Raw genomic sequence first — 15,517 nt, forward strand, 5'->3', positions numbered from 1 at the left:
ATATGATTGTGAGAGCTACTAATAACTGAAATAAAACCACATGAGCTAAATGTGGATTCAGATATATACTACCCATTGGGAGGACCCAACATACCCTGCCAGAGGTATAGAGGCATGATTGACGTGTTCACTAAATTGATGCCCACAAAGGGGACTTATAACATAGGGGGAACGTAGTTCTAGGAGTTAATGGTGTTTGACCTTAGTCCACTGGATATTAAGCCCACTCGCAACTGATATGTAGTTAATAATTTATAACTGAATTTCGATAATATTAGATATCTTCAAATGCTGATATGCTAACTCAAAATGCAACATTAGCGTACTACTAATGAAACATTCAAATGTGATGCATGTATATGTGAAACAACTGACCTAACATGTCTAATTGATTAACTAAAACAAATACATAACTAGAGTTCTGAGTTTATGAAGAAATCTACGTAGAACAATACTAAAAACATGATAATCTAACTAGGAACATTAAAGTAACTAATTCATGATAACATGAAGAGAATTAAGAATTTGACTGAATTTTAGGGAACTAATGGGTGAAAGGAACCAAATAGTGAAATCTCACATACTTGGTGATGAATTTCACGGAGAAATCTTTCGAATTCAGGGCTGGAACTGACGAGAACTCGTTGCATTCTTCAACTAGGACTTCCTAACTTTTTGACTAATATTTACTCTAATTTTTTCTTGATTTTTGGAAATAATTGATTAGTTAAGGTTCTATTTAGTTTACTAGGCTAAAACTGTCCATTTAGGGGTTAAATGACGTATTTTAGGGGTCCAAAGTACAAGGAAAATGAACCCTAACTTAAAAGCTTCTAAAGCCACCGATGGACCATGGATGGATCAACGATCTGTTTTGGTCAACCGACTTTTAGTGGGTCCTGCTGTAGGTCGACACATAGATAAGTTTCTAGGATTTTCTAGGAAGGGTCGCAGGTGGTGCCACCAGGATGATCGTGAGTCACCCTATGGTCCATGGGTGGTGCCCATCAGCGCACCTGAATTTTTTGAAATTCGTATTTTGGTAGTTATAGCATGTGGGATGTAACATTTAAGGTTGACTAACTCGATATATCCTATTTTAGGGTGGAACAACCCAATATATCTTATTTGAGGGTGGACAAACCCATTATATCCTATTTAAGGGTGGACAAACCCAATATATCCTATTTTAGAGTGGATGAACTCGATATGTCCTATTTTAGGGTGGATAGACTCAATATGTCTTATTTGAGGGTGAACGAACCCAATATGTCTTATCTTAGTGTGTACAAACCTGATATGTCCTATTTTAGGGTGGTGAATTCAATATGTCCTATTTAAGGGTGTACAAACCCGTTATGTCCTATTTAAGGGTGGACTAACCCTATATATCCCATTTAAGGGTTGAAGGGCCCAATATATAAATATATATTATATTTTAGGGCTGATAAACCCAATGTGTCCTATTTCAAGATGGACTAACCCGATGTATCCTATTTTAGGGTGGACGAACACAATATGTCCTATTTTCGGATGGATGAACTTAATATGTCCTAATTTAGGGTGGACGAACCTAATATGTCCTATTTTTGGATGGACGAACCCAATAGTCCTATTTTAAGGTGGACTAACCCAATATGTAATGCAAACTTATAAATATAAATTTTATTGTTGCTTAAAAATTCTGCACTTAAAGAAAAATTATGAATTTTAAATTTTATTCTTGTTAACATTGCACCATATGAATCTTGCAAATTCTGACTTGATGTTAAGTTTGGTGGTGTTATCGTTCAATGATAACTAAGAATCGGCCTCTACATTTTTCAAACAAAACATGTTATTAGAAATAAAATGATTTTTTGCATTGAACCACGATGTTTTGGATTTGAATATGCATTTTTGTTGCTATGACATTGAACCATCATGATGGCGAGTTATGGCTTGTGAGCCAAACTTCTTCCCTTTTCAAATAATTATTGGGAAAATGCACAAGTACCTCCTCAATCTATGCCCGAAATCTCAAAGACACACTAATTCTATGTTAAGGTCCTAATACCTCCCTCAACTTATTTTATGAATAATTGTTTACCCCTTTTCGATCTACGTGACATTATCTTGTGGGCTCAGTGTGTGTTGACATTTTTCTCAAACTAGTGTTATGCAGGATGAAAAGGGGTAGAAAATTATTAGTAAAATAAGTTCAGGGGGGTAATAGAACCTTAATATAGTATAAATGTGTCTCTGAGATTTCGGACATAGATTGAGGGGGTTCTTATGAATTTTCCCAATAATTATTTGATATCTGCAAAGTTGTCCCACTCTTGCTTTAGGGAGGAGAATGAAATTTTATTATATCGAGACCTAACCCAAAATAGGTTCTTATGTATCCCATTACTAGCAGGAATCAGGTCACACATAGTTCATTATAAAAGTTAAGAAAGGATTGTCAAAAAGCAAACATTCCTAAGAGGGGGAATGAAGAATGATATTATCAAGTTGCGAAGACATTGTCCTTATTAGTCTTCTTGACTGATTCTACGCTTACTTTTCAAATGCTTTGGTGCCAATTTTGATAGTCATTGTTCGATAGTCAAAGCTCGCTCAAAAAAGAAAGTTCATTTTACATCAAAAGATGCGAGCACGTTCATGTTGCTAGCGGAAGCAAGACAAAGAGAACTATAGCAGTAAGCACTGATACAACAAAGGTTTGTATTATTAATATTATAACTTCTCACTAATAATTTAGCATAGATACAAAATGTTGACTTATAACCAATTTAACAAGTGAGAAACTTAAAATGAGATAACAACAACAGAAAGTAATAATATTAATAGCAATAGTTGTATATATTGTGTTTTTATTAAAATGTCTTAAATATTTTTCAATAAAAAAATTTCTATTATTAAATAATAGTCAAGTAAAGAAATAAAAATCCAAAAGCTCAACCTAATTTCCAACTGTAATCTTAGCTGAGTCATTCTCTTTTTTTGTCAGTTTTTTATTGGTCTTGGCAATGAATTTTTCTACGGAAGGAACATTGGTGTTTCAGATTGAATTCAATAAATTTATTAATTCATCTCTTCCTTTTTTATGAAAGGAAAATGGAAGCATAGTTTCACTACCAATAGGGGATCACTATTATCTTCTTACGATTTGCACACAACAATTATTTTTTTAAAACAAAAAACAATTAATCAAAAAGGTGAAGTGTCATGTTTTTCAAAAGAAAATGGAAATCATTTTTAAAAATATCAAAGAAACTTAAGATTTTGTAAAATTTCGTCCACATAACAAGCCTCATCAAAAATTATAAATAGTTTTGTCACTTACAAGTTATTGATCAAATAATCCAGAAAGAATACGAAAAAATCAAATCATTACAATTAGTATTCAATGTGTTTGCTCTTTCCATTCTCTACAGTTCTTATAGTCACTCTTCATTATGCCAAAGGAAAAAAGATTTTGAGGAAAAACAACAAATAAAGGGGTTATTTTTTCAAATATTTTTATGAATGTAATAGAAAGAGAGTCAAAACGAAGGAAAAAGTTGAAAATTTAATCCTTTCAAGAAAAATATAATTTTTAAATTGAAATTTTAGGAATTCACCTTACTGTAGATTTATTGATTAAAATCTAGAAAGAGAAATGTTTTAAAGTATTGAGAGTATCACTTACACAGAAGTTGAAAGTGGCAAAAAGTACCAGGGTTAAAAATAACAACAAAAATCAACAATATTTCGTCGAGATTTAAACAATGAGAAAATCAGCGAGTTTAATAGTTCAATTGACAAAATCGTAAATGTAAGAGTCCAACTTACAAACGGATCTAAGTACAAGAGTATCCCAAGTCATTCTACATTATATAAAATGATGTATTTTACTACTCGATTTACACGTTTGATACAGATGCAAAGAAAAAAGTATACTTACAAATGACATAAAAGCACTACTCTATAAGTTAAAATGATTAATTATCTAAAATACATAACATAAAAAATACATGAAAATGGTTGTGTTGACATGTGGGACGGAATGATAAATGAAAGTTCACTAAAAAGTATAGCAACATTGATCAAATCTCTATTAGTAATTATACTTTCTGAACTGATATTTTGAATAATGAATTTTATTTTACAAGTAGTGTTTTCTCATTTATAAGATCTTATGTAACATAAATACGGATAAATACGTCACTAAGTATAAAATATTGGATGGTCATTAAGAATATCAACAGAGCATAAAATTTTATTGTCTTTTTCAAAACCAAGTACCTTTTAGCTGCTTTCAACTACAATGTTGTTGATAATATGAAGAATTTCAAGTGTCTGTTTATTTCAAATTTATAACCAACAAATCTAAAATCAGGTGAGTTCTTAATAAATAAATTAAAAATATTCTATTCCTCAGAATTGAATTTTTTAACTGTTTTCTTCGTTTCAATTCTCTTTTTTTGAATTTTTGACCAAAATAAGTCATTCTATAAATCAATGCACCAAAATAGTATGTTTTTAATTTTGTTTACAAAACTAGTATAAACGTGGTTCACAGTAACGTTTTATACTTTATTTATTTTTTAAAAAAATTATTTTATTTTAAAAAATTTAATGAGAAAAGGGACGGTCTGCTAACGACGTTAAATAATAATACGTAACTGGAAATTACATTTTAACTCTAATACGTTATTGGGAATAACGTTTTAAGCATATATAATTTAATAATAATACGTAACTGGAAATTACGTTTTAACTCTAATACGTTATTGGGAATAACGTTTTAAGCATATATAATTTAATAATAATACGTAACTGGAAATTACGTTTTAACTCTAATACGTTATTGGGAATAACGTTTTAAGCATATATAATTTATTGAAACCAAAACCCCCAATTTAGTTATATAAAATTGGGGAAGAAGATCCTTTTTCCATTGAAGCGTAACACAGGAATTAACCCCTTCTCCTCTTTCTCTCTCTTCTCTGTATTATCGCACTCGATTGCAACCCATATTTTTCCAAACTCGCCGGCACTCGGCTGAGACCAAAACGACAAATAGGGGAAGAAAACCCTTCAAGAAAACCCTCCAAGAAAACCCACTTCATTCTCCAAACCTACCTTCAAGTTACAAGGGATGAGGAGAACTAGCATCAAATCTCGCTCCAAAGGCACAATGGAGTTGATGAATGCTGTATCTAAAGAGTGGAGGTGAAATTTTCAAAACTTTGAAAACGGCTGCAGCAGATCTTCTTTAAAAAGGTAAAAAAACTTTGATAAAGAAGAGTTCTTTTTGTGATTCAGGTAATTTTGTCATACATTGATTTAGTTTATCTTATAGTTGATGAATTTGTTATTTTCCTTTGGTGAATTGATTTATAGAAACTTATTTTAGTCAAAATTCAGATTTTAATGTCGATGTAGGTTAACCCCTGCTACTCTTACCAAATCTTTGGTAAGTGAAAGCAGTAAACTGTTGTGCTTTTGATTGTTTCTGTCATGTAAACATAATTTACAACCACTATATATTTAACAACTCTTGCACTCATAGATTGAGAAAAGCTTCTAAGTTACGTTGTATTCTTACTTCTGTATAGGTATTTATTTTATGGCTGCTAATAATGCATACCAATTGGATCCCGGTCCACTTGATACGTCTGTATTAACTAGACAGCTCACTCATAGGTCACGAGATATATGGATAGGGAATGATAATATGATTTTGAACACAAGAAAATATGATGGGAAGTTTTGGGACCTAGTAAATGAACATCCCATTCATCCACGAGTCCTAGATGTGATTAAACTATCTGTATTATATGGTGTTTATAGGTCTCATAGGCCTGTTATTGATCGTAGCTTAATCACCACACTAGTTGAGAGATGGCGGCCTGAGATTCATACATTCCACTTTAGGAAGGGTGAGAGTACGATCACTTTACAGGACGTGGAGATATTGTATGGCTTACCCGTGAAAGGTAATGCGGTAGTTGGGTATGAGCCACAGAGGTCTGTAGTGGATTGGCAAAATATTTGTCAAATATTATTAGGTTTTAGTCCACAACCTCAAGACTTTAAACATAGTAGTCTCAAGGTTTCTGCGCTTAATGCACACTTGCGACTTCAACCACGATTACCCGACTTGGCAACACAGGATATGGTCAATGAGAAAGCTAGGTGTTATATGTTTTGGATAATTGCTGGTTTACTATTGACAGACACATCTGGTGGTCTTTTAAAGCTTATGTACTTGCCTATGCTGGAGGATATCACTATGGTAGGGTCTTACAGTTGGGGTAGTGCAACCCTAGCATATTTGTATCGTTTTCTTTGTAAAGCCTCCCAAAGTAGCCAAAATGAGATTGCTGGATTCCTACCACTACTTCAGGTATACTCAATAATTACACTTATTTATTGAAATTTTATCTAGTTTATAATTATCTATTATGTCCAGATTTGGGCATGGGAGAGAGTTACCGTCCTTACACCTCAGATTGTAGAAAAAAGAGATACAAGGAATATTTTCCCTGTTGGTTTACCAAGGGGTCCACATGCTGCTAGATTGTACGCACATTTTAGTTGGACCGACACTACTAAACACGTGTTAAGAGTTTTCAGGGATGCGCTGGATTCCATGACAGAAGATCAGGTAAGATTTTGTACTAATTTTCTCTTAACTTTCGTATATATTGTAATTGTGAGTACTTTTTTTATAGTTTATTTGGGAACCATATTCTTCTGACATAATTGAGAGTCTTCCCGAATATTGTCGTGTTGGAAGAGACATATGGCGTGCTAGAGTTCCAATTTTTTGTTGGGATGTTGTTGAGGTTCATTTACCCGATCGAGTTACGAGGCAATTTGGATTGGTACAAGCGATACCATCTTCATTTGCATTTGACGCTACACATTTTAACCATGATCGTCGAGGAAGATCAAACACAAATTGGGAGTTAGAGCATGCACAATGGTTGCATTTTTGGAACCATATTGATCAATATGTATGGAATGCACCAATCCTTCATGGATCACTTCGGTATGATGATCCCTACCTTATTTGGTTTAGACGTATTACTCGTTTTATCATTGGTAATCCTATTTCGAGTCCTCAACAACAACAAGGTTATGTGCCTAATGCGACCACATACGAAACAATGGTAAGTTTGACATTAGCTTAATAAATTTTGGAGCATAAATGATTTCTTTCGAACTATAGCTAGAATGGGTTAATTTTGAATTTTGAGGCAAGTTTTGTTATTTCGGACAGGTGCGTCATATTCATTTGATGGTTAATAAAGCAATATCTCTCGGTGAAAATCCATCAATGGAGGAATTTTACGGGTTTCATGCGATGGTGCGGGATGAAGGATCTAATTGTTTGGCATATGTGCAAGAGGCAGATAGGACTCATGTTCAAGCAGATTATAGAAGAGAGGAGCTAATGTCTGACCATTTGCATCCTCCTATTCGTTGGCGAGGAAAAGGTGGTGTTGCGGGTAGGAAGGTACGTGCTATTGAGAGAGGTCGAGCACCTATTGAAATGAGTGAAGATGATCAAACCACACAAGATTCCCAAGCAGTTTTGAATTATGAACCAACAAACATTGAGAGTGTGACGTACACGACACCACAGACTCCACAAATATCAAGGAACCCAAGTCTTTCATCACTTGAAAATGTATTTGGTAGTAATCAACCTCAACATTTTGACAACGCCCCAAACTTTGTGGATGGTGATGAGTTGGAGGATGCGAATCAAGGTGCAAACCAAGGTGGTGAACCATCAGTGAAGAAAAAGCGTACAATCATTCCTAAGCTTTGTAGGACTGGTATGTTAAAATCTTCACATTATTCTTTGAATAAGTGTTTCTTTTTAGTTGAATAACTGAAAAGTTGTTCCTACTATTAGGGAGTCATTATCTTAACCAGCACGACCAAAAGAACAAAATAAAAGTTTCTGTTTTGACAAAGAAAAAAGGCAAAGGATGATTCTGTGAACCGCCCCAGACTGTGGTGGATTACATTCGCGAGTGGTAATTTGCTTTAACTCCTGTTAATTTAGTTTAATTTGATGCCTAGCTTTTGGGGCAGTGGTAAAGTTGTGTTTTTTATTTAGCTTATGTAATTTAGCTTTAATTTGCAGTGAATTTCATGCTTTATTGTTGTTGTTGTTGTTTATTGTATTGGTTTATGTTAAAAAGATGTGTTGTTGCAGCTGTTATTAGTGAGCTTTCTGGGAAGTATTAGTTTTAATTGTGTTGATTAGAATTTTGTTCAATCAAGTCAAGTACTAGTTGGGGTCGAGTGTAATTATATTTCCATCCTCTTTATTCAGGATTCAGTTCTGCTGTTCCTGTTTGAACTTTGAGCAAAGCAAGGCCAAACTTTTTTTTTTTGTCAACATAACTCTAGTTTGTTATGACACTGATCGTTGAAGCTTGATTTTGAGATCAACTATGAGACATTCTAACTCTAGAAGTTCAGTTGTATTTTTGCAAGCTGTGTAAATGTTTTTATGCCGTAAATGTTGCTCCTTTGCTGGGTCTTTTAAGTTTTGTAATGTTTTTCTGATAATTGAAACATGTATATATGTTTCATCCTTGTAATTTTAAAATTTAGTGCAGTGTTTTGTTCTGTAAATTTAGTGCAGTGTTTTGTTCTGTAAATTTAGTGCAGTATTTTGTTCTGTAAATTTTAGTGCAGTGATTTGCAGATACTATCAATTTTAAAGTTGAATCCTGCCATTCTTTTAACTCACTGTAGATGACAATGAAGGAATAGCCGGGATATATATTGTTTCATCTTCAATAGATGCTAGATTGAGGTATATGAGCTTCTTAAATTTCAATGTATAAGCCAGAATTGTTCGTTATCCTTTAACCAGAAAAATGGCACAAAAAATGTCACAAACATATTTTTTATATATATTAGTTGTAGCTGAAGCATGATGCATCACAAATGTGGAAAAGTTAGCTCGCACTAATTCATTAACACAGTTGCTTGCACATATAGAGGGTTAATTAAAATTGTTCAAGTGCATCTTGTTGTCAACTAATTATGTTTTATTGTTTGGCATCTTGTTTGGAAAAAGAAGCTGAACAACCCATTTTTATTCTCTGAAGAAGTACTTTGTTCTGGCAATTGAAGTTGCAGGCACTACTTGATCTAGTTTGTGAACATTTGTTTTTTCTCTAGTTAGTTCATCAAAAAGATAGGATGTAACTAATTTACCCCTTTGCCATGGAACGTACAAGTTTGTTTCTTGTTAGCCGTTTACTTTTAGGCATTATCTGAAGTTTGCATTTTATACTACAGTTCTGCAGTTTATTGGGATTGCTCTTACATATAGCTTTTTGTTTTTCCTGCAGTGATGCAAGTAACTCGAATGATTCAGATTCAGATTCTTGCATTTGTAGGATAATGTAGTTCTTATTAAATGCATTAACAAACCAATTGTGAATCAAGAATGTTGAATCTCCTTCGAATCACATCTTTATAGCATACAATATATATATATATATATATATATATATATATATATATATATATATATTGAAACAATGCAACACAACAATGTAACGAACTGAATAAGCTCCAGACTATACAACAAAAGGCAAAAAATTAATTATTATTTGAATTACATTACAGTAGCTAACTGAAAGAAAATTATCAAAACTAGACATTGACCCACATTTGGAATCAACAATTGTCCACTTAATTTTAATTACAATCTGGACATCGACGCCTATCATGTCCGGTTTGTCTACATAATCCACAAGCTCGCTCATATACAGCAGCACCACGATCCATCTCATTGGGTATTCTACTGTTCCTTGATGGATTGAGACGACGATAGAATTCATTACTTTCCATTCTAAAAATAGGAGATGGCCAATACGCCTTATGGCCAACCGGTGAGAAGGACCCAGAATATGTTGCAACATAATTCTCTACAGTGAAATGTTCACTAACAAAGTTTCTAGCTAGCTCTCCCATTCTATCAGTAACCTTCATGACATGTGAACATGGGAAATGTAAATTAACCCATTTTCCACAATCACATTTTCTTTCATTCATTGAAACACAATGAGGATTACCACCAGTACCATCAACTTGAATAGATCTAACCTCAAATACCCCTGTGGGTATATTCCAATAAAAAACAAAGTGCCTTTTTGAACTTTCATAGTTCTTCTCCCACTTCATTTTGAACCTTTCGGTCCACAGTTCATCTTGTTCTAGGAGTTGTTGCGCTTTTTTAGACCTACGAGTGTATCTTTCAACAGTTTGCTCTAATGAAAGTCTGACCATAGAAGTGACCGGCAAGCCACATGCTTTTTTCAACACTCCATTGAACGATTCTGAAAGATTTGTTGTCAACACTCCCCATCTTTTACCACCATCATGGCTAACCGTCCATTCTCCAAGGGGATTTCCATGAGATATTCATATGCATCTTCATTTTCTTCTCTAATTTGCCAAATCAAGGACTCAAATTTTCTTACTTAATGGGTTGAAGCAGCCCTCCACATCAGCCTACTAAGATCCTTGTTTGGAAATCGAGATTGAAAATTACTCTTAAGATGCCTTATACAATATCGATGGAAGACTCGAGGCTCCTGAAATCGCCGCAACTCCTGCAAACTTGTCAATATTCCTTTTGCCCTATCAGATATAACACAAATATCTTCTCTATCTTTTATGACATGTGCACTCAAATTCTTAAAAAACCATTTCCATGCTTCTTTCGATTCTTTGTCTACAATAGCAAACGCTAGAGGAAGAATATTATCATTTTCATCAATTCCAACAGCAATCAATAATTTAATCTCATATTTTTCATACATATGAGTTCCATCTATTGAAATAATAGGGCGACATGTTTGAAATCCATCAATGCATGACTTGAAAGCCCAAAATACATATTTTAAAGTTTTTACCTCTAATGAACTCATAGAATCTTCGTGTTTCCATTCCACAATTGTTCCATGGTTAAAGTGTTGAAAAGCTGCAAAAAATTTGGGTAGGTCACTAACTGATTTCTTAAAGTCATCATACACCAATTCAAATGCGCGTTGACGCCCAAGCCACGCTTTTCTGTATGTTATTTGATTACAAAATTTTTCGTGAACCTTGGAAATGACATCTACCACCAAAACCTTGGGATTTTTTTCAATTTGATTAAGAATAAAAAATGCAATTAAATTGGTATTTAGATTGGCATGACCTCTAGAAAGCCCCTCAGTCTCACATCTATGATTTTCAATATATTTTCCTATTTTCCAAAGGTTATCTCCAACCTTTCGTCCTCGGAGAAACCACAAGCAACCCAATGAAGTATGAAACTTGCATCTTGCAACCCATAAACTCTTGTTTGATGTCACTACCTTGAATTCTTTTTTTTTTAAACTCCAAATTGTCACAACTCGTTTTAATTTTTCTTTACTATTAAAAAACATAACTTTTTTCAAATCTTTTGTGCCATCTTCAGACCAGACGGAACAATACTCCATCTCAGATTCACATGTAGACATGAAAATGTCTTCCTCGTTATGTAATGTTCTAAAATAGGGTACATCATTTTGGACTTCAGACACATCCTTTTCAAATTGACTAGGAAGATTTATACCAATGTCATTTTGAGAAAAATCTCTAGCATTATTGATATCTTCATCTGATTCACTTTCACCATCATCTTTTGAAGGTTCATCTTCCTCCGAACTTTCTTCACTAATTTCAGCATTTACATCACTATATGGATCAACATTGTTCTCATTTTCTCTGTGGAAAAAGAAGTTCAATTAAATTTTAGAAAATTATGATACATAGAAGCTTGTTTTAAAATCAGTAATTTATTCTCCATAAGGTTATTCCTTAAAAAAGTTAAGGTAATTAATCACAAAAAATATCACTATCTATCTATATATGTATATTTATAATGAGTAAAATTGTGTTATCAACTAATTATATTAAAATTCATTAAAACATAAATTTGTTGTTTTACCTGCCCTCATATTTTCTCGAACTATTGTCAACATGTCTTTGGCTACTTGAACCTTCGCCAAATAATCCTTGGTCATGCATTAACAATTGTTGAAATGGTGGTTGAGCAATCGGCTGCATAATGAGGTTGACTAACCGTGGCAAATCCATAATTTTGAGACAATAAATTCATGTGATAACCATGTTGACCACTAATTTGAAATATATCATTTTGATTTGTTGATTTGGTCTTTACATACATTTCCAAAACATTTATGTCAATCTTATCCGCAAAATTTTGAGGTATAACAAAAAATTGTAGCAAAGATTGATCATCATCAATTTTAAACTCAATGAACCTTGTATGGTTACCTTGAATCGAACAAGGATATTTTCCCGAAATATCCATTTGAATATTTTCACTAGTTGTACCCATTTTCTCATGCAATAATTCAACCAATTCAACATACTTCATTGAAGTATACATGTTAATAATCATTCTAGCACATTCAGTATACCTGCATTCGTTCATTTCAATAATTATTTCGCCACTCCAGTACAAAGCAATCATCACATTATGTTCAAAATTTGCCATTTTTATTCCTACACATAAAAATAAGTCATCTTTCCAAGTAATAAATTAGAAAAATATTTGAAAGTTATGGTAAAAATAATAACACAATATGATACATTGACTTGACTTATTTAATTCATACCTTTGTAAATATTGTTTCAAAATTGGGCTACACAAACAAAATTTTGAATGAATATTGTTGGAGTGTTTAGAACATTTGTTTCAACAAGGTTCATTTTATAACCATTTGTCGTCAGTAAAAAAAAGAGAAAATTAACTTTAACATAGTGTCGTAATTGATAGTCACGATTTAATGCAGAAATGTGATCAGCGATAACGTTTTATGATCTGTAAGATTCCAATGTAGCAGGATTTTATTCTTAATTCGGTGCCCCGTGATTAAATAAACATAAAACGTGATTGACAGTTACGTTTTATATAATAAGCGTGATTGTCAGTTATGTTTTATAATCTGTAAAATACAGGATTCGATTCTTTAATTGCAGAGCCCGTGACTGGATAAAACGTACTAAAATATAAAAACGTTACTTTAAGTAACGTTTTAGCTCTAAAACGTGATTCTAGATAACGAATTATTAAAACGTTATTGTCAATAACGTTTTATTTCTGTTTGCTCCGTGAACTTTTGATTTTTTTTTCATTAAATTTTTAAAAAATAAATAAAGCATAAAACGTTACTGTGAACCACGTTTATACTAGTTTTGTAAACAAAATTAAAAACATACTATTTTGGTGAATTGATTTATAGAATGACTTATTTTGGTCAATTCTTCTCTTTTTTTTACATTCATAAAAGGATTTGAAAAACTTAACTGTTTTATTTCTTTTTTTTCCACAAATTTATTTTTAATTGACAAATTGAGGAGTGACTGTAAGAATGATAGAAAATGGATAGAGCAAACCTATTGGATACAATTTATAATTATTCAACTTTCAGATTCTTTCTAGAGCTTTAGTCGAAAACTTGTAAATGACTAAGCCCTTTGATTTTTGACGAAGCTTGTTATGTGGATGAAATTTACAAAATCTTAAGCTTGGATTGATTTTCACGTTTCGGCATAAATATGAAATCGATTGTCACGTTCTGACATAAGCACTGGATTAAGTATCAAATTTTGGTATGCTAACAGTTTGAATTTGAGTTCCCTAAGAGAACTAATGACTTGACATGATTTTATATCTTGTAATGGTGAAATTGCACGTTGTTCATAAATCATATTTGGTGTTGTTCCCTGAAATTGTGGAATGGTAAATGATATGATGACCTATTTATGTTTGTTCTACTATGTTGACTTAATCTGTTATGTATATCGTTGTTGAATAAAACTGAAAGGGTTGAAGAATATTAGTGTTGATGAACAAGGATTATTTGTATATTGCAAGGGGCGAAATGGAGGTAGGGTGTGTGGTGTAATTATTCAGGCAAGTTTTAAAGGGATTCATGGTAATGGTGGACTCTCATATGCGTTAGAATGGCTAGGATATGACCAAGAACCTAATAGTAGGTCGATTGAGAAGGTGATTAGGAGTAAGGGTGCTCGTGTAATTATGAAGTATGAAAGAGAGTAAAGGTGGAGAAGTGGGTGGTCTTATTGCATGATCTTGCTAGTTGATTCCTTATGTTATTACGTGGATGTCGGATTGATTGAACAAGTATGTGTGGTTTTGTACTAATACTACTTTTGCAATGCCTTTTTGGCATAGTCTAGATGCAGGGTTGGTAATGTTTGATTACATGAAGACGAAGAATTCTCCAGGAGTTTCTATATTCTTTTCGCACGGTGGGAGTTGTGTCTAGTATAGATCATATCCAGTTATACTCTTAGTAACTCTTGTATCTATTTAGACTAGATCGTTGGGAGTGTTGTCTTAATCAAAATTGTGTTAAAAATTCTTATTTATAAAATTCTGTAGTATACTTAAGACTAGTCAACGGACCGGAACCGGTTCACCGGACCGGAATGAACCGGTACCGGACCGGACCGGAACCCGTTGACCGGTATGTTGACCGGTACCGTGATGAACCGGACCGGAATTACCGGGATGATTCATCGATTCCGTCCCGTTCCACTATATACTGGGATGGGACCGGGATGGAACGGGACGGAATTAACGGGACGATATTTTTTGGAATTATGAAAATATAATTATTATTTTTTATTTTTTAAGTATAAATTAATAGTTTTTAAATTTATACTATAATTTTTACTTAAGTTTATTTTAAAGATATTTTATTAATTTTTTTGTTGTTGTTAAGTTTGCAAGTAAAGTATAATAAAATTTTCAAAATTTAAATCTTTTGAAGTTTATACTTTATAAGTTATTACTTATATTCATTAATATTTATTTTATAAGTTATATTTATAACTTGTATCTTGTAAATATTAAATAAATAAAATTTGTAATTTTAAAAAAATTAAATTAAATATAAATTATATATAATATAAAATATAAAAAAATTAATATATATTAAATAAACCAGACCGGAACGGAACCGGAATGAACCGGTACCGATACACCGGTACAAAATCACGGTTCCGTCCCGTTCCGTGTACCAGTTCAGACTATTTCGTCCTGTCCCGTAGGCAACCGAAACGGGACGAACCAGAACGGTACCGATACTTCCCGTTCCGTTGACCAGTCTTAAGTATACTATTTCATTTTATTTGATTTAGGCATGTTAAAACAATTGTGATAAGAGGGTTCTTCTACTTAGATGGTAACGTGTAGGTGCCCCGATAATTTGGATCGTGTCAGAATTAGAAGAATAAACAGTGGTTATGTAACGAAGCAATTCAATGATTTCGAGGAGTCACCATATAATAGGTCCAAGTGGTTAAACTTGGACGGTAGAATGCGTGTTTTTTTTTTAATTTTTTTTTTTAATATGACCGTATGGGTCCTATTATTGAATTAATAAAAACAACTACAACATCCTAAACAACTAAC

At 32.9% G+C, this 15,517-nt stretch overlaps 3 protein-coding genes across 3 annotated transcripts; 2 read left to right on the forward strand and 1 right to left on the reverse strand.

Annotated features, from left to right (window-relative positions):
- The first annotated feature begins 5,234 nt into the window (after positions 1 to 5,234).
- Positions 5,235 to 8,626, forward strand: LOC104647420 (uncharacterized). Its single transcript, XM_026030978.2, has 4 exons — positions 5,235 to 7,148; positions 7,259 to 7,820; positions 7,901 to 8,024; positions 8,327 to 8,626. The coding sequence occupies exons 1-3, from the start codon at positions 7,146 to 7,148 to the stop codon at positions 7,978 to 7,980; spliced, it is 645 nt and encodes a 214-aa protein (XP_025886763.2). The 5' UTR covers positions 5,235 to 7,145; the 3' UTR covers positions 7,981 to 8,024; positions 8,327 to 8,626.
- LOC138348775 (serine/threonine-protein phosphatase 7 long form homolog) lies at positions 5,600 to 7,084 on the forward strand. The gene is made up of 4 exons (XM_069298352.1): positions 5,600 to 6,379; positions 6,446 to 6,640; positions 6,708 to 6,992; positions 7,058 to 7,084. The coding sequence occupies exons 1-4, from the start codon at positions 5,600 to 5,602 to the stop codon at positions 7,082 to 7,084; spliced, it is 1,287 nt and encodes a 428-aa protein (XP_069154453.1).
- Positions 8,627 to 10,496: 1,870 nt separating the features above from the next.
- LOC138348776 (uncharacterized) lies at positions 10,497 to 12,144 on the reverse strand. Its single transcript, XM_069298353.1, has 2 exons — positions 11,996 to 12,144; positions 10,497 to 11,772 (listed from the first exon to the last, which is right to left on the reverse strand). The coding sequence occupies exons 1-2, from the start codon at positions 12,142 to 12,144 to the stop codon at positions 10,497 to 10,499; spliced, it is 1,425 nt and encodes a 474-aa protein (XP_069154454.1).
- Positions 12,145 to 15,517: the final 3,373 nt, after the last annotated feature.

Source organism: Solanum lycopersicum, chromosome 5 (genome assembly GCF_036512215.1).
Source record: "Solanum lycopersicum chromosome 5, SLM_r2.1".
NCBI lineage: Eukaryota > Viridiplantae > Streptophyta > Magnoliopsida > Solanales > Solanaceae > Solanum > Solanum lycopersicum.

Bases quoted from the DNA above. Each gene is read 5' to 3' on its own strand.
- LOC104647420 (XM_026030978.2), top strand. The intron at 7,821-7,900 runs GTATGTTAAAAT...TCCTACTATTAG, and splicing joins TCCTAAGCTTTGTAGGACTG to GGAGTCATTATCTTAACCAG.
- LOC138348776 (XM_069298353.1), bottom strand. From the start codon at position 12,144: ATGGATTTGCCACGGTTAGTCAACCTCATTATGCAGCCGATTGCTCAA. The intron at 11,773-11,995 runs GTAAAACAACAA...CTTTTTCCACAG, and splicing joins TCGAGAAAATATGAGGGCAG to AGAAAATGAGAACAATGTTG.
- LOC138348775 (XM_069298352.1), top strand. From the start codon at position 5,600: ATGGCTGCTAATAATGCATACCAATTGGATCCCGGTCCACTTGATACG. The intron at 6,641-6,707 runs GTAAGATTTTGT...CTTTTTTTATAG, and splicing joins ATTCCATGACAGAAGATCAG to TTTATTTGGGAACCATATTC. The intron at 6,993-7,057 runs GTATGGAATGCA...TATTTGGTTTAG, and splicing joins GGAACCATATTGATCAATAT to ACGTATTACTCGTTTTATCA.